Source organism: Lethenteron reissneri, chromosome 34 (genome assembly GCF_015708825.2).
Source record: "Lethenteron reissneri isolate LAM-NWPU_2019-01 chromosome 34, ASM1570882v1, whole genome shotgun sequence".
NCBI classification, from domain to species: Eukaryota; Metazoa; Chordata; class Hyperoartia; order Petromyzontiformes; family Petromyzontidae; genus Lethenteron; species Lethenteron reissneri.
Window position 1 is genome coordinate 7,380,368 of NC_083812.1, and position 19,884 is coordinate 7,400,251.

At 40.6% G+C, this 19,884-nt stretch overlaps 1 protein-coding gene across 1 annotated transcript; it reads left to right on the forward strand.

Annotated features, from left to right (window-relative positions):
- The first annotated feature begins 10,486 nt into the window (after nt 1-10,486).
- Nucleotides 10,487-19,521, forward strand: LOC133350624 (golgin subfamily B member 1-like). The gene is made up of 4 exons (XM_061565198.1): nt 10,487-10,629; nt 11,079-11,198; nt 14,966-16,617; nt 17,001-19,521. Exons 3-4 carry the CDS (start codon nt 15,118-15,120, stop codon nt 17,538-17,540), a joined length of 2,040 nt encoding a protein of 679 aa, XP_061421182.1. The 5' UTR covers nt 10,487-10,629; nt 11,079-11,198; nt 14,966-15,117; the 3' UTR covers nt 17,541-19,521.
- Nucleotides 19,522-19,884: the final 363 nt, after the last annotated feature.

Here is a 19,884-nt window from a genome sequence, read left to right on the forward strand (position 1 = left end):
CCATCGAGACAGCGCTTCTCGGTCTAGTTTCGCAGACTCGTCTTTTTTTGCCCTCCCTCATGAATGATGGGCATTCATTCAAACATTTGGCGACTCGTTTAATATCCCGTGTGTCTGTGAAACTCTATTTTATACATGTAAAACACACCATACTGTATGTGCGCTTTCAAGAAGTCACTCCAGCACGGCATTGGATTTTGCACCGACTATAAACGCACGTCAGCCGTGTGTACTTTTCCACCGGCCATTGGAATTTTGTACATCAACATTTAACATTTCTTTTGCAGTCATACAATGTTGCCCTTCCGTCAATCAATCCACTGCTGAGGGCCTTTCCACGCCCTACCGGCCAATGGGGGCTATTTGACCATACTTCCCCCTTGTTCATGTACAGAACGGGCCTTCTGTCAATCCACTGCTGGATGAAGGCCTCCCTATAGAATCATAGTCGTGTTTAGAATCATACTTCACCACATTGGTCAGTGCCGGTTGGTGAAGACAGCGAACATCGAACTATACAGCACTACAATTGTTTTTGTTTTACTGCCCTCTGCTAAGATGGCGAGATGTTATCTACCTCGCCAGGTATGCAGGAGGCCACGGGTTGGATCCCGACTCGGACGCCTGCTCTATATTTTGGAGTTTTCGTGTCTCTCTCCCCGTGGTCGTGTGGATTTTTCTTCGGGTCCTCCGGTTTTTCACTCCAAATTTAGACATGCGTTTAAGAGTAGTTGGCTCCGATAAATGTCCACACGGTAAGCCACTTCGTTGATCTATTATTTTTGATGGCCAGGTCGCTTCTGAAGAAAGAGCTGGATAGCAGCTTAGTGGGGACTAACCTGTTAAAATCAAATCGTTTAAAATAGCAAATAAAGAGCCCGCAGCCTGGAACACGTGTGTGTGCATGCTGGTCACCCATTCAGGCACTATGCCGGTTCAAGCCTGCATATGTTATGAGATCTGATAACATCATCCGCATTCCAGATGATTTGGTCATCATTCTAAATCGTTTTTATCTCATACGCTCTTTGGTGTTGTACATGGTATGTTGCCAATGGGCACGTATATCCGTTATTTGATGTATGCAAGCATTCGTACACGTTCACATTCTCTTCCGAGGTTGGCATTACGTAATAGAGTGGGTGTGGGGGGGATTGTCAAGCAGTGTGTCACGGTCATTCTTCGATTGTAAACGCACGCCTCAAACAGATTGCGACCCAGCATGCCATTGAGCAATGTCGAACTGGTTTGGGACAAGAGCGTCACGACTCAACAAGAACACCGAGTGCTTCTGTGACGACGAATTGTCTTTAATTGCAGCAACCACGGGACCATCATTCCTGAAGGTGGACCCCCCCCCATAGCCCCCGGAGTTATGAATGTAAAGTAGGAGGGGAAGAAGGCGTGGTATATAGGAATGCTAAAGTGCAGAGTCTATAAAGATTTACCACGCACGGCGATGATATGTTCACCAACGCCACTTCCAATTTTGGTCAACTTTTACACTTCCGATGAAGAGACACGATGATTTACTAACTAATTTACTACTGTACTGCCCCTTTGTCACTGCAAAATAATAAATAAATAAATCTTCCCATGCCGTGTTGGTCATAGTGGAGTTTGTTTTGACCATATTTCCTCACACTGGTTCATTGATTTTGGTGAAGGAGTTGGAGATCCATGGACCAGCGTACAAAATGAATGAGAAAATCAAAGCAATGTCATAAGTTCAGTATAAGACACGATCTCTAGTACCGACGAATGAGCGTTCCTAAAATTGCCATAAATCTCACGAGTGGTTCAGATAACTCGTAAGCTCATAAAAATACCCGATAACAATTAATCAAATAACAATGTATAACAGAGGTTCAAAAAACACTTCCCACTGATTTTGGGTAATCCACGAACCAACACCCAATCAGAGCAACCTTAAGCAACTCATACGCAGCGAACCGCCAATGTTGTGTGCATGGTGTACCGGGCATCTGTTTAAGGCCGAGTCGTCCGATGGGAGTCTCATATCAGGTGCCACTATTATTTACCCTGACTGGGAATTGAACTCGAGGAAAGCTGGGGTTATGGCGCAGTGCACCAACTACCGTGCCACGCCATTAAGGTCAGTTACGCTTTTAAGATATCCGAATTTTAAAATGTTTGAATACTAGAAGCCATATTCACATGGTGAGCGGGAATTCAGTATAACCCTGTATCTCCACTGACATCTGCTAACACTGTAGCCCAATAGAAGCCGACAACAACTGTTTAATGGGTGGTTGTAGCCCATCCAAGTACATTCCAGGCTCAACGCTGCTTAGCTTCTGAGCTCTGATAACATCAGGTACATTCCGGGTGATTTGGTTGAAGACATGTGAAGTTTATCCGCAACTAAATCTGCTTAACATAAGGCGATCAAGTATTGTAATAGTAATCATGCACATTGGAAATGCATTATAAAATACTCTTAACAGGGGTGAAGTGGTAATGCAGTGGATAGCTCACTGATTATGGGCCATGGCTAACATCAGTGGCAAGTAATATCTCAACCAGTCTTGGGCCTCTTCCTTTACCAAGTAGTTTAAGAGGTGAAGTATGGTGAAACAATTCCATGACTGACAGTGTCAGCAATTCTCCATCCAGCAGTAAATTGACAGAGAGTTATAAATTACGTGTTTTCCTTATTCTGTTATATAGATTTCAGGGTAAATACTAGCCAAATAGATTCAGGTACTATCTGTTTCGCCATGTTAGCCAGTGAAATGAATAACAGGCATCTTGTCACGTTGAACAGCAAACTGTGTCGGGTCTGTTGTGGTTGGAGATGGCATACCAGTGCTCATTTGGATATTGTTTACGAAAATGTTTGCTGGAAATTACTTAGAATCTGAATAATACGGCACATTTGCTTAATGATGTTCAACTTCCTATAGTGAAGAAGTTCCCATAAACAAGATTCACATTTTTTTGTAATTAGGGAACATGGCTATTAAACAATGATCTCGTATAAATACCAGCTCCGTAATGTGCCCATTTTTTGTGACATCTCACGAAGTAGATAACGAAATTGCACGACCATTTTTATGACCTTGACTCATCACAAGGAGCCTAAGGCAATCTCATCACTGTGGAATGTGCACTTTACATAAATTAAAATAAAGCGTTCAAAAGAGAACACATTCTTTTCAAATGATTGGAGAGAGAGTCAAAGCAAATTAGCATGGGTTGTTTGCATGAGTATCGCCTTTCTTTTAAAAGCAATCAGCTGTCATTTTAGTGAGCTATACATATTCAGATTGGCGGTTATAACAAGCATTGCAATTCATTATGAGTATGCATACAAAGCAGTATGCTCATGAATAGCATAAGCATTTCAATTATTTGTATTCAGAACCATGTCATGTTCGCACTTTGTGGCAAACTTTGCAGATATTTAAATAACTATATTCGAATCAACTATCTCAATGTCACTTAAACCCCTTTCTTTTATGATTACGGGTGGTGAAAATGTATGAAAGTAATTTAAGCCAAGTGACCTATCCAATGTGATTAATCCAGATGTTAACACAATGCACTGTCACCTAGCTAAGCCTAACCTTTAAAAAATGTAGATGAAATTCACGCAGTAGCAGTAAAAGCCCATGCGAGTGCAACGTCACATGTTCCTCGCACAACATATTCAAGTGCTCTGTACAAATATTCAAGTTTTAAGTGAAGAGTGTAACCACCATGAGCTGTGGTCAATCCACCGTTGAATGAAGGGCTCCCCAAGCAACTGACATCTCTGACGATCTTGTGATGCAACCATCCACCTAACACCTGCAACAAAAACTGACTTCATCGCTCAATCTCCTAGGGTGGACATCCCCTTGGGTACGTTTCGAGCCATACCCAACAAAAATTGTACGGCTCAAAAGTTCTGGGGCTTCCAAGGCTATAGACGATCATATGCCATGACCTTCCAAATGGACTATTGATAATTAGAACCGGTCCAGTAGTTTAAGAGGAGTTGAATACAGAGGTATATTAAAACCTGGCGCAATACGTAAGTGAATTTTAGGTCAAAGGGCCTGTGAGCATGCATTGCTTGATCGAGATTACTGGCTCTCATGCGTGGGTGGGCGAGCAGGATTGTGGGGCCACCCATCAAGATGACTGGAGCACCACACTCCCCCACAGTAGGACCTCAAGTCTGACGTATTCAAGGTAGTATAAACACATTTTTGCGCATATGCAGTGCACATTTTTTTCAAAATGAAGTTGCCATTCTCTGTTTTTTTTATATTGCTTACATATAGTCAAGTACAATGAAGAATTAGTGAGTATTTCTTAGTTATGAAGTGAAGCTTTTATTTTGTATCACTGTGCACTCGTCATCGTCACCGTCAACAACTGCCATGTTCTTTCCACTGCTAGATCAAGGCCTCTCCACATTGTTGTAATTCTTCATGGTCTTGTGATGCCACAATCCATCATGATGCTGTTCGTGAGCGAATCTCATGGCTTTATGTCCCTGGTGGTCCTCCTCACAGGTGCACCCCTTCTTTGGCTGCCGTTCCATCACCAGTCTTGTTCATGGGCCATCATCCTTTTTAAGAATGCGTGATGCCAACGTCTACTTAATTTTCTGAAGTCAAAATGATCTTGTTCATTTGCATGAGTTACTTGATCCACAAGTTCCCCTATTTTGATCCTCAGTCCCCTTCCCAGCTTGCACCGCGGTTTCTGTGCCTCTCTGTGTACTCTTCAGCTTTGTTATATTTTATTTTTGTATGCGTTTTTGATCCGTGTCAAAGAAGCCAACATGCACTCATGGAAAACGATTCCTCTTTAGGCACATTGGCATGTTGCTTTTTATTGTTATAAGGTGATTTTATCTCAACCTCTAACATTCCAATCATATCCTACTCGTATTTGTTTATTACATGAGTTGATCATGTCAGATTTGCAGACGACAGTCATTATAACAAACAATGGAAATACATGTATAGAATTGAAGCTTTCGTGACTGCAGATGTGTGCTATGTGCGTGATGTCCCCCTATGTGTTCCCTCGCTATGTGTTTTACCACATTTCCACCTAATGATGAACGCTTGTGTTGCGTTCGAAACGTCGTTATTTATTTAAATTTTACTTTATTTAGTTTTATTTTATTTCTACATACGTGACTTTACTGAAAAAACCAATGAGTATAATGGAAATACAATTCTTGAACAACTTAAACAATACCTTAAAGTTTTGCTGAATTTAAGTACGAGCAATACAAAAGTCGCGTACAACAAGTTTTCTAAACGACATAAAATAACTGTGATAGAGACTCAACTAGGTCAATGTACATTCAGTATGTATATCTCTGGAATGTATTCAAAGTGACCAGTAATAAAATAAAGTGACTACCATGTCACCTAAATGCATCTTCAATCAGTTCTGTATATCTCAACAAATTATTTAACTAAGCTGCAATTTGTCTGCAAATGCCAGTAAATGTGTGCCAGAGATCTTTATGAATTAATTTGGGTAAAAATACCACTGTGTATACATATATCTAGTTTACTTAATAAAATCTCTTAAAAACTAGATGTAGGTACAACAAAAACACAATCTCTTAAGTCTCAACTTATGAAGAAAGGCACGTGAAGTCTGGCAGTTTGTAAACAGACTTCGTGTAGGTATAACCCTACAACCATATCAAAGGTCACTCACGTGTGTGTGTAATTAGGTCCGGGTGTGTATAATCTTGGAAGGCTAAATAAACAATCAACCATTATTGGTGGAACTGGCTAAACGTTCCATTGAAATGGTCTCTTTTTAGTTTTATTGGCCACCATTCTGTCTAGACCTTGGAGCTAAAGATTTCAGAGAGTGAGATTTAAAGCTGTAATTGCAGGAAATAGACGTGTTGCCATAACAGTTTACATACAATAAACGTTATAGTATCATTAGATAGATGTAAAATGAAATGTTCAAGGTAAAATACGTCGTCTGGCTTGGAAATATATACGCAGTTAAATGAAAAAAATATATATACAGATATAAAACATCATATAGTAAGAGCAGTGAATGGTTTATGAATGCAGTAAAATCCACAAGGTGCAATGTGTGGCATCGATATAAAATATGAGTATGATTATATTAATATATTTATGTGATATGAACATACCACCTTTTGTTGTTGCAAAAATGCATATAATAACTTGTTTTTAAAGCAAAGTACTTTTTTTTAAGTATTACACTCAAAGGAAAAATGACAATTTATTATTTTATTATTTCCCTTCTACGTGACTTTACCGAAAGAACCAAGAATACTCAAAGGAGTGGTGATCGTATTGATTTTAATTGCAGAATTTTAAAATTCAACTTTATCTTAACTTAAATTCAATACGTACAATATTGAGACGTGCGCCTGGTAAAATACTGTACATCTAATTTTATGCTTTTATGCTGCATATTTGTTTAAGGAAAGCGACCATTATTAATGTACACTTTCTAAACAGGTTGTTAACCAAAGGTGACACTTGTTAGTTATCGTGCAATACCTGGACATGGACAACACGTATTACTGGTACATTGCCATTGCACTCTTTTTCATAATCAGTGTGTAATTGAACTTTTCTAGATAGGAACAAGTTCTCACCGAAACGGAATCCGAGAAAATAATTAACATCGCTTTACACACAGGATAGGGCACAATTATAGTATGTTCACACTGCCCTGTGATCCCGGCGACTTTAAATAAATAAAAAATTGCCATGGCTAAGATCAGTGGCACGTGATAACTGAACCGGTCCTACACCCCTTCTTCACCAACCCGCCACTGACTGACATGGTGAATTATGGTCAAACAATCCTCACGATCGAGATGGCATCGGGAGTCATCCATTCACCAGTGGATTGATATACCCAATGGAAATGATATATAATGCGACCTTTGAAGAGGCCCCCTTTTGTATAAGGGTCCACTTTGAATGTGAAACCAAATGGAACACTGGTATGTCGCTGTACAAATTTGGTCATTATTACATATAAACATTGCACACGCGCAATTAGTTTCAAGCAGCACACCAAATCCATCAACAGTTCCTGAAGAAGTGCATTGCAGTCTTGTATTAAATCACTTTTAAAATAATGTTCAGTAAATGAGATCGGCTGATAGCAGCAGCAGTGACACAGAGCTAGACAACTGTAAACCGGTTTGTTCCACTTCAGGGTGGCCCAGATGTCTTGTACACCCCCCACCCCCAAATTTCATTCTCTAAAACGTAATATGTTTTCTTAAGTAAGGTTTATTTAAAACATAAATTAATATGCAGAGGAAAAGACATGCTAGGGGACCAATTAATTGGGGTCACAATACATCTGGGACACCCTGTACTATTTACTAAATCTGAATGCTTTGCACGCGTTTCTCTGTTGTTTAAAACGTTTGCTTTTCTGGTCTGCACTTTCATTCCGTTATGATAATTTTTCTCCTCGTAATTTCTAGATTTAATCGAACATATAACAATGTGCACATTTCATTTCAGTGCCATTTTATTTTGTGTTAGTTTCTGACCTCGGAGATGGAATGAAATACAAATTGCTTGACATAATTGCATTACAATTGCACACATTCCCCGACGACCATTAGCAAACACTGATCTTCAAGTATGGCAAGAATAAAAATAATGTGACAGCTGGTTCTGTCCAGTTCTGTTGGATTAATCCAGGCCCATGCACCGTTGTCCTTAAAAAAGCACACACGCATACATGCCTGTCTGCCTGTTTCTGACCAATCATTGCACAACCAAAACTTGTTTGGCATACTTTTAGAAGCATGAGATGCATGCCCCGAATTATAGCTCAGCATTCAACTAAATACCATGCGTCCGCAATGCAGTTACACGGTCAGTTTTTAGCATCATAAAAAATAATAATGAGATGGAAATAAATAAAAACATTCTACTTAATGCGATTGTACCACAAAAATGTCCTACTTTAAAATATTTTAACACAACTCATTGTAAATACAACACGCCGAATCACACGGACATCGAAAGGCACGCCAGAAACACTTAAACAGTGCCTGTATATAATCACGATACTTGCGTCAAATGTCATGCCCCAATCAATGTGTTTCCTTATTCGTGCACTGCAGTTTGTAACGAGTTCATATTACCCTTGCAGCCACGACTGCTCATCACAACGTAACAATAATTAATGGTTTTCTTTAATTGCATGGCAAAAAATTATTGGAATCACTGGGAGATAGAACGTTCCACCCCTACTCAGTGTCTGGCTTTTGGGGGGGGGGGGGGGGGGGACAGAGCTTTGTGACGTCATATTTGAGGGGGGGTCTGACTTTTTGTGACGCCGTGTGACGAAGGGGGGAGGGGTCAAAAATCGTACAAAATCGCGTGACGTCATTTATGGACAGCCCCGAAGTCCATGCTGCATTACAAACTAAACTTGTGTTGCAGCCCCATCTATTGGCTGTTTTAATAAACAATAGGGCTTTTCGACACTAACCGCATTCAGGGGCCGTGTGCTTGACATGTGAACTCACCCAGTTGACGGTAGCAAGGTTACAATCTATTTCCTCGACTTAAACATTCAAGTGGTTGTTTGTTCCTTTACATTAGAACATTTATTGAATCGTGAGCGGCATTGCCGTAGTAAGGGAACGTGTGGCAGCTACACATACATGAATGCTGTATTCCTTTGAACACTCTACACGGTGGGCTGTAAAATCCTAAACACCCTTGTGTTGAAAGCTTTTATGACATAGACGTTAAGAACTATCGCAACTTCTCATCCACCTCGTAGAATACTTTTGGCTATTAAGTAGGCATGCGATCATCCATTATTCCTCAATTGTAAATACTCTAATATATTTTAATCAACTCTAAAGACACTTGTACTAACATTAACAACAGTATAGGCCTGTTGCAGCAATATATTCCATTATCATCATCATATTCAGATGCGTTTTATTCATTGCTGGATGTCACCATCACCATCCGTCAGTTTTGTGATTCACCTCACTCCTGCACAGGAGTTTATCTCATCGCTCCATCTCTGCGCTGGTCTTTCAGAACTCGGGCATGATCCCTATTTTGTATGTCATTCCGTTGCCAGTCTTGTCCGTTTGTTACAATCTCTTTCGGCGATAGATTCCTGCCCAAACTCACTTGTTTTTTTATCAATGTAATGTACCTAATCTCTGATACATCTACTCCTCTTTATATCTCTCATCATATTTAACCACACACACACAAAGGTGTGCATTGCATTTACAAAAGCTCTCGGAAACATCCAGACTACCAGCTCAAATGAACTGAATCTGTGGCCATGTTCTCATTTATACCCCCGACTCAAAGAGTTGAGAGATTTGGTCATTCCGACGGGCAGCAGTAAAATAAAGACACAGGTGTACACTGCTTTTGTCCTCATTAAGACTCATCAGTATAGTGTATTCCTCAATGTTTACTGCTGGCATATTAATATGGGAGCTCATATATGGAGGGGACTAACCATATTGGTATAATGATTCTAAAAATACAATTCCAAAAGCACTCAGTTCTGCTTTTAATTTCAGAATTTTTATCCTGGACCCAACTCAATAATGCTATTTACTCAGCAAAGCTTAATTAAACATTTTCATGAGGGTCCGGCATTGGAATACTTTAATTGGTCAATTAATTTTGACAGTGTGTTTTGAATGAGAGAAAAGCACAATGCCGAGAGAACACTTACATACATGAAGGGATAACACTCGAAGGTTTGCAAGAGACACGTTCATAAACCCACTTGCTCTTCCTGGCTACCTTGCATCCCAGCTAGTTTAAGAGTTTAACACGTCTTCAACCCTTGCCTCCAAAGCACATCGATCACAATTGGTCACCGTCAAATCCACACACACAACACATCTTGCACATTTTTTGTGTATTTTACCATTTTATCGAAATATCTCTGCTCTCTTTGCAGATGAAAGGTGACTCAATGGTCCTTATCTACTTTTAAAGTTAGTTCCGATCGTGAGGAAAGCGAAGCGACTTGGCGAGGACAGGGTTAACACGTTGATTAAACAACAATAACGCCAATAAAATGACGCGAAAGGTCACGCCGCACCAGACCACCCCGAGAAATCTTAACAAATCAGGACGGCTTTTCTGAGAAAATATTAAAACCAGCCAAAAATGTGGGTGGCTCGAATAAAAGAAAAAAAAACATCTCGAGGATTACATTTCACCACAAATTCCTCACATTCTGATCGGTAGCCTTCTCAGTATTACTCTGCTGAGATTATCGATGCTTGCACTGTAGGTGTTTGGGTTTAACGAGTGGTCGCCAAAAGCCACCAAGCGATGGGTTTTGAGGACTCGGGCGCACGGCGGGAGGGCGAGCGTCTTGGACCGTGCAATTCGTTGCCTGGGCCACACGTAACACAATGCAGGGGGGGCGTCAGTGGTGAAAGCTTATTTGGGGTTGTCACTCTCAACCGCGCTACTTCGAATGCATCGGGCGTGCGTGCTCAAGTTGGCCGCCCCCCTACCTCTCGCTCGCAACACCACCACCGCCGTCAGCTGTGGTTCACAAGGCAGGCGTGCGCGTAAAGGCGAGACGTCTTCGAAACTCTTGGATATTAAGTCTCTCGAGGTAAGGGGATTTTTTTTTATATGTGAGAATAGTTCTAGTATTTACACCCCCCCCCCCATCTATTTAACGTAGTTTCGTATTTTTTCACGTGTGTGTTTTGTTTGATGGCTAAAGCTTACAACATTGCGTGCAGCACAAAGGATGATTTTTTGTATGTGCTTGTGAAAGGGATTTAGTTGATCGTGTGAACGTAATCATTGATGGTATTTGGCGAACTGCATGCACGAAGGTAAGACGTACGTGGCTTTATTAACTTGTCAGTATTGTATAATGATAGGCTGAGATTGCCAAAGACCAGTAAACATGATCTACGCAACAGCTTACCAAAGTGTGTACAACGCTTGATGGGAGCATTCTGACAACAGGTGCAATTGTAATAATAAGTGAGTTCAACTTGTAACGTGCACGTGGGTATAATGTAAATATAAATCGTGTTATGTCATTTGCAGCGCCTTTTGACAATTCACTGCTGGATGAGGGCCCACCCGCGCCATGCGGATCGTTGATGTTGATTGAACATAACTGACCATCCTGGAAGTGTGGGATGGCAATTTACGTTATATCATAAGGTAAACATTTACTTTCACACGTAATTTAATCTGCAAGGCAAACTAACATGTTTTCGTTTAGCAATTTTTCTGACATATTTAAATGTATAAATTGTATATTTAACTTTGTTGATTGCAGCGGTTTTCAGAGGATTGTATGTCGTAATTCAGCACAAGGTATTTTTTTTCCATTTTCTTGGTGGTATGCATTCTATAGTAACCACAAGCAATGAAATTAAGCATTAATTACGTGTTACATGTTTTGTATTACATCCACAGTAATATAACTATGAACATGATATAATAATTCAAGTGTCTGGAAAAAACAAGTTAACCCATCTCTGTGTCTTCATCAGCATAATATTAATAATGATGCACAGCTCTAGCACATATTATCCTTCTGTTAACAAACACAATGATCCATTATACAACAGTATTAACAACAACAAAATCTATTCACAAATACGTTTGCTCAGACAATGAGTGGTATTTACAATGCCCCGAAGGTTGCCTTGGCAAGATTTGTTGTCATTTTCCACAGCTGCGGGTGGTAATGCGTGCATTCCAAAAAAACGGAGCACAGGGAAAGTGAATAGTTACAAAAAATCCAAAGGTCCTCCATTCGCCCCCCTGGACTCTGAGGCTCACTGTAACCAAGGGCTTGCGTTTCACACACTAGGAGACTTTCTTCTATTAAAGATCCAAAAGTTATTATCTTGACATGTTTGGCACGACATCTAACCAACTCAACTGGCTCGAATTTTGGCAGTGAGCACAATGTCTGTTTGGGAAAGTTTTTTTTTTGTGCAATGCGTTTAATGTGTATATTGTTGAACATGTTACACATGCACACCTGGTGCTGCGGTGGAAGGCACGGTAGTCAATCCAACAATAGATTAACTTTAACAATTGGGATTGTCAATCATGCCACGAGCTGCCTACACTGGACCAAAGAGATGTGGGACAGTGTCAAAGCATGGGTGGCTGCTCCCGTGTAGCTGTGTGTTTACCTTACAAATATATTTCTTTCTATTGCTGTTATTTATTTTGTTTGCACCATGCCTCTCACACCAACGAATAACTGTCAAATGCTCAGTCGGTTGACTCAGAGGATAAACACGCATTCAGGGATTATAATGGGGTCATTGATCTGACAAAGGGAGAGAAAAACCGACCAACTACAAGTGTGTACACATATGGGACACACGTGGGTAAAATCTCACAATTGTTTTGCATTAATGTGTTTCATTTCATGATGATGTTTCTTCTAGCCTAAGTTGTATTGCAGTTAAATGTGTGACAATTGATCGGTTTAGTATCAGTAATAGGTAATATAACATTCATCCAACCCAAAAAAAACATTTTTACGACGTCATTGGTGGAGATTCTTCTTAACGACATTTGTAGCAATACATATTTTAAAGTTTCCTTGCTGCTACTGAATGATAAACAAACTTATCTGGAAAATATGTTAAATGGGAAGTGGACCAATATGTTTACTATATTCATATATTTATGGGGATGGAGCAGTGGCGAGAGTATTTAGGTGCAGCAGTTAGCAAACTGTATTATCAGCCAGGCGACCTTGGTTTGATTTTGCCCATGGTTGGCATCTGTAGCCAATGACGTGGCTGAAGTATGGTTAATAAACCACACCAATGAATAATAGACCACGGGGAAGCGTTCATCTAGCGCTGGATTGAAAAGGAGGGGGTGTCAACATTAGTCCACGTACATTATAGCAAACCCACACGCGTGGTGCTAGCCATAAAATCACGAAGACAGCATTCGAAACAGCCAAAGAAACACACTGAGCAAGTGCCTCTGTCAACTGCGCCATTTGCCTGATAGATATCCCACTGCTAAGCCTACAGCACGAGTGCAGAAACTCAAGAAATTATTCATCAAATGTGACAGTGTGCCCAGAGGTAGCTTTGCTTTTTCTCTCTCGTCAATTTGCATGCCTAGACTTTGAAAGTAGAACAATGACACAAAGGCAAGCGCCACGCGTTGAGAGAGAGAGAGAAAAAAATGTTTTTATAGTTTGTGAGTGGTCACAGTTTGAGCGTGAGCAATCTGGAGGGTTAGTAAACTTTCAAAGACTTTAAAAAAGAAACAGCCGCAGCCAAGCGACGAGCGTTGCCCGCTCTCATGCACGTGCCACTGATTTAATCGGTCTCGCAGGATTCAGCTAAAAGCTTGAGGAATGTTCACGACCCAAACACCTTTATTATGAGTTTCATTCTGTTAACACGCACAGCTTGTTTGTCAATCCAAGCCATTGGGGGTTATTTGAGCCTACTCGAGTTGGAGGTGGGATATTGTTATCTACATTTAGATTCCGTTTTTTTTTATGTGGATGAATTATTTTAAAAACTACATGCTAAGTTAATCGCAGAGAATATTTGCCGAAACGTGGCATTTGATGTCACGCTATTGATAGGACCGATATGGTATGGACAGACAGCCTCCACAAAAATAATGTGTCAATTTTACCACAAGTTCATGACTGTCAATTAATATGAATAATTTACTACATTCTGTAACGCGGGGGACTGATGTAATTACTGAAGTTCATAAAAGGCATTGAAAATGTGATATGAATAAATCAATTAAATCTATTTAAATTAAAGATTGAGTAAATTCTTTTTTTACAAATGTTAAGGTGTTTACTGAGCACTATAAACTCTACTAAAATTATAGTCTATCAATATTTCCGCAAGCACTCGTTTCTACTTAATCCTCGTGATGATGGAAACGTATGTTTAAAAGTACCAAACAGATAAAGCTGTTGGTGAACCGCTGGTCAAACTCTGTCAATACTCCAAAGCCTTTGACCTGGAGGGGAAAGTTGGTAAAAGCAAATGTTGTCCGTCACTTGTGAGCCTTATCTGCTGCTTGATGTTGTTGTAGGGAGGAGGTCTGTGGTTCCCTTTGAAAAACAGGGAGTGGTTTGAGGTGCTGGGCCCACTGCTGAGGAACAAGAAAAACGTGTAGTCCCCAATAGCAGCGTGGCGTCAGATGTAGTATTCAATGTCATTTAATCATGTTGTGCATTTCACATCATTTGTTCGGACATATTTTGTAGTCTAGGTGATGTGTAGGTCATTTCGTGCACGTTGCCATTAAATTCGGCATTACAACTTCTTCCGGAGCATTCTTATTTTAAATTCATCATGTGGACTAAGTATTTTGTGATTTTATTTGAAAAGAAAGCAAATTTGTATGGCAGCTGTGCTAGCATTGGGAAATTTTTATTTCCCAGCAGTATGCTGGGAAAATATATTCCACACTCAAACAAGCAATACAATATTAATAATGTGTTCGAGCCCTTTGTCAATCGAATGTTGAAGGAATGCCTCCCTACACCCTATCAGTCATGGGGGTTTGTTGGACCATGTCTACACATGCTGGCAAGTGCGTGTTTGTATAATAGAGGCCAGAAAACATTTAAAATTACTCGCCACTAATGGCCAGTCACGGAATTCAAGTTGCCAAGTTCACCACGAAGTGTGTTAACCACTGTGCCAACGCTCCATCCCGGGATACTGTAATACAAATTAACTGCCGAAAATACAATGACACATATTCTTTGGGTCTTTCGGTAAAGTCACGTAGATAGGTACAAATAAAAAAATATATAAAATAAACAAAATATTTATATTTATGATTTTTTCATTTGTACCCATCTACGTGACTTTACCGAAATACCCAAAGAATATGAATTCCTGCAGTCACGAAAGCTTTAAGTCAAGATACAATGACACATGCCTACATTTGTTTTTCAGGCTGGTTCATGAAGTATTGCCTTCCACTCGACTTTTAAACTAAATCAATCAACAAAATAACATTCTTCCCAATCAAGTTTATAGACGCAGGAAAATTATTCTACAATCACATCTTTGAACCGTCATATCTCACTGGCAATCGCGACCGATCCATGCATGGACAACAACAATGGTATGGTTTGCTTTCACCATCCAATGTGCTGAATGTTGATCAAGATTCAGCTGTGAGAGAAAAGATTTTACAAAGAGGTTGTGTTTCCCCTACAACCCAAGTTACGTGTGTCACCTCCGCCTTGAAGGAGATGTCCATATTAGAGCATGAACCAGAATTATTTGCTTATGCTGGAGATGAGCTGCAAAGCAGCCTGAGCGATAGAGTGGGCACTGGAGACCATGTCTATGAATCGATGAGCGATTTGTACTTGCAAAAAGCGAGGCTTGCAGATGATCTACAGGGGTGGAAAACAGATACCAAGATTACGAATGAACAGTCTGGCCTCGATAGAAAAGGTTGGGCACGCAGACAAAACTTCCACAATCTTGAGCAGGCATCAACGGACAGAAGTTGTTCATATTTAGATGGCAATATCGAGGACATGGAACAAGGAGAGGAAATTAAATATTCATATGGAAGAAAAACATCAGACAATGTTTTAGAATTAAAAGCAACAGTGGAAGCCTTGCAAAATTCAATTTCATATTTGGAAGAAGAAAACACAAGTCTCCATAGAGAACTCAGGGACAAGAGAGTAGCCACAGGTATGAACGCATCCGAGATGTGTCCCAACAAAACTGTAGCGGGATATGATAGGCCATGGGAATATACAGTGACGTCGAATTCCCATAGCCACATTCTTCCAGAAACGAATTGTGACTCCAAAATGACAAGGCAGGGTTGTGAGATTAATTCACATTTGAAGATGGGGGAACTAAAGATCAACGACCAAACTGTTGATGTTGAATTGGAAAGTGATACGTCCACAAGCGGAGCCACAAATGATTATAGCGATAGAGACAATCTACGTTTCTTATCGCAACTAAAGTGTGTAGCTTCAAAAAATAGCAAAGATATGCTCCCTTTACAAAGTCAGAAAATGCACAGTGAAAACATGGCAAATCAAGATGGAGAGAGTAATGGAGATTCTGACAAAATGGCACTGCTAAGAAAACTTTCTGAAACTGAAAAGCAAAAGAAATCCTGCTTGAGAGACCTGCGAAGGTTGGTGCAGAAATACGAAGAGTCGAGGGAGCAGCTCAATGAGCAGAACGCTGCACTCGAGCGAGCACTGCAGGAAAAACACGCGTTGTTCCTGAGCCTAAAAAAACGACAGGAGGAGAACGAGTCATTGTCATCGACGCTGAGAGAAACGAAGCAAGAAAAACAAAAACTGCAAGATGCTTTCCAGAGGGCTCGCGAGGAGAATAACGGGGGAAATCAAGCAGCGCAGGCATCGCGGGAGGAGTGCCTGCACCTGACGGAGGCAGCGTACAGGTTGATCCAGGAGAAGCAACTCTTGGGGGAGATGGAGGCTCAGCTGAGGGAAGATCTGGAAGACTGCAAGCATCGGCTGCACCAGAGTGACGATGCCATCCTTGACCTGCGTGAGAAGGAACAGCAACTCAAAGCTGAAAAAAAGGAATTACTCACAAAGGTAAGCCCGTCACTGAGCCGTACGTCCACTCACCACAAACATTGTTTAAGTCTTACGTTGTAAAAAAAGTATGTTTTCAATATCTAATTTGTCCATTTCATTAATGAAATGATTGCCATATACACATGTATATATAATATTCTATGACGAGGTTAATACTTTTGTAACATTTTCATCGGATCAGTTCAATGTAGGTTATTAATTAATTCTGATTTTCTTGATTTGGTCATTCATATGCAACATTATTAAGTAAAATAATATACCAAATAAATATAAAACTACGGTTGTATATAAATTACGAATATGACAACTTGTGAATTGATCTTTCAATGTAATAATATTGCATTTGAGTGCTGCCCGTTTTGTTCAACCCTCGCATATAGATGGTGAAAGAGAGAGAAGAGAATGAGCAGTTGGAAGCAGCAATGATGGAAAAAGAACGGGCCAACCATTTTGCACGGATGGAGCTGGAGGAGTTACGGCAAAGGTTCAATGCCACGGAGCAGAAACTCCAAGCCGAACTGGAAGAGGCCCGCCTAGGGCAAAGCATGGCGGAAAAGAGTGTCCAGGGCATGCGTGAGGAGCTCAGGGCCACAGGGAAACTCGTGCAGGCTCTCAAGGAAGACAAGCAGCTTCTGCAGAGAGAGGTGGCTGAGACCAACAGAGCCAGGGTGCAGGCAGAAGCTGAAGCTAAACGAAGCAGGGAGGCTTTGCTTCAGGAGGAGGAACTGGCTCGGGAGGCACTCCGAGAGAAGGAAATGATGGAGTTGGAACTTCAGCAACTCCGTGCGGACTACCTGCACCTGAGCGACAGGATCGCTGTACGGCTGGGAGAGATGCACATTGAGGGGCAGCTCGAAGGAAATGAGAATCCTTCTGCAGATGACGTCGGTGATGGGGGTGGTGTAGGGAATGGGAAATAACTTTCCAGCATGGCTTGTTCTAAGAGAGTATATTTCCATGGCTGTATATAAATTACTCCTCAATTTAAATATCTTCATTAAAATCCGTTCATGGTGTTTAAACTGAAATGAAAGATATAACAATCTATACTTAAAGCATTAATTTTTCTGAGTAAATACTACGATTGATAATTGATTTATTTGTGTAAGGCCACATCATGATGTTTACCACAATCAAGAAAGTCAAAATGATCTTGCCTTTATGGATTGCTAACTCTGAATATCTGGATGTTGTCCTGATGCTGCGTTTAGAGTACTGTATTTAGCTGTTACAGATTTCCACGTCTAAGCCACTTCGTTAAACTAACATTTGTGGTCAGGTCGCTTTTGAATAACAGCTTATAGCTCAGTGAGCCTACCTGCTAAGTTTTTTTTTAAAGTTTTAAATAGTGATATAGTTTCAAACAAAACGTCATATCAAATTGCTAAAATTGTTTGTGAGTATTGTCCTTTGAACTTACCGGTGAGCCAAAGCAATACTCATTTGCAAGTTAGATGCTTGTAGACAACGTGACAATTTGTTTGGCTGTGTCAGGTGGTGGGGGCCCCTTAACAGCATGGATTTGGTCAGACAATTAAGTGGCCTAATACTCTTAGTTCTTTCGGTAAAGTCACGTAGGTAAAAAATGAAATTACCTACGTGACTTTACCGAAAGAACTAAGAGTATGAATCCTTGCAGTCACGAAAGCTTCAAATCTAGAATTAAGTGGCCTAACCCAGCGGTCCCCAACCTTTTTGGCACCAGGGACCGATTTCGTGGAAGACCATTTTTTCACGGACCGGGTGGGGGGGGGGTCATCATTGGGTCTTTCCCCCTTTTCAAAGAAGCTCTCAGGCTCGGGGTTAGCTTGTGGGCTTACCAAAACTGTGATTGAGACGAGTGCGCAGTGCGGGAAAGAGGCGAAGACGGAAGTGGTTAATAAAATAATGGGCGGGCCACGCGCGGACTAAAATAAGTGTCGGATTCTGACTTCTCATAAGGAGTGCGCAACCTAGATGCCTCGCATGCGCAGTTTACACAGTCGGGTTCGCGCTCCTATGAGAATCTAATGTTACCGCTGATCTGACAGGATGCGGAGCTCAGACGACAATGCGAGCGATGGGGAGCGGCTGTCAATACAGATGATGAAGCTTCATCTGTCAATACAGATGATGAAGCTTCATCTGTCAATACAGATGATGAAGCTTCATCTGTCAATACAGATGATGAAGCTTCATCTGTCAATACAGATGATGAAGCTTCATCTGTCAATACAGATGATGAAGCTTCATCATCTGTCAATACAGATGATGAAACTTTGCTCGCTCGCCCACCGTTCACCTCCTGCTGTTCGGCCCGGTTCCTAACAGGGCAAGGACCGGTAACTGGTCCGCGGCTCGGCGGTTGGGGACCCCTGGCTCTAACCCAAGAAATCTATCATAAATCAGACGAAATATAGTGCCATTTGGAAAGATGTGCTGATATAAAAAAATAATGTGCCGGAAACACAATCAAATTCATGTAACTACAGTGTAGGTAACACATGTTGGTATGCGACCATTCAAGTCTGCTGGATAATTCTATGTTTCTAGCTTTGCTTCAACAAAACAGAGCACTTAACCAACATGCAAATCAGATGTTCAGGGTCGTATTTCAAAATACACCGCGGCACACTTGGTGTAACGTGCTTTTAATACCATCCTAAGTTGCAAATGTTTATCGCATTTAGGCATGTTTGATTACACTTTTAATGCATTTAACACATTGTTTATTTAACTTACATCGTGACTTACTATAATTTTGCCCTATTTCAAGTTATGTTTTAAATATATAAGTATTTAGTTTGAGTGTTAATATAAATATATTTACATTTTTGCAGACTATATGAATTTATTTACACGTTTTACATTTAAAAATACATTAAAGCTTGTGTTTTTAATTGTGTTATTGTCATAGCATTTCTAATCGGTATTCAAATGATATTTTAATGCGTAAAAATACATTTTTATTCTATAGGTGAAATTATATCAATGTGAATAAAATGCTTGCAGAAATTAGCCGTGTCTGGTGGTGACATCATAGCAAGCCAGCAGTGGCGAGTGTGGGGTTGTTGGAAATGCCGGTCATCTCAGTTAACGCATTAAGCCTGCGTCTGTCTCATAGCCTCCTGCCAGTGAGCCGTTCATACTTTTCACATGGGCTCAAGGTGCATATCGCCTGCCACAAACACCATGGTAATGACAACGCCACTTAGTGGCAAATGGGAACTGTTGTTGTGGTGCTTACAAGAGAAGTTGGTGAATGCGACACTTGGTGAATTTAAA

What these genes read in the sequence shown, in the direction of transcription:
- LOC133350624 (XM_061565198.1), top strand. Translation starts at nt 15,118, where the DNA reads ATGCATGGACAACAACAATGGTATGGTTTGCTTTCACCATCCAATGTG. An exon ending in AAAAGGAATTACTCACAAAG is followed by an intron (nt 16,618 to 17,000) that starts GTAAGCCCGTCA and finishes CCTCGCATATAG; the next exon opens with ATGGTGAAAGAGAGAGAAGA.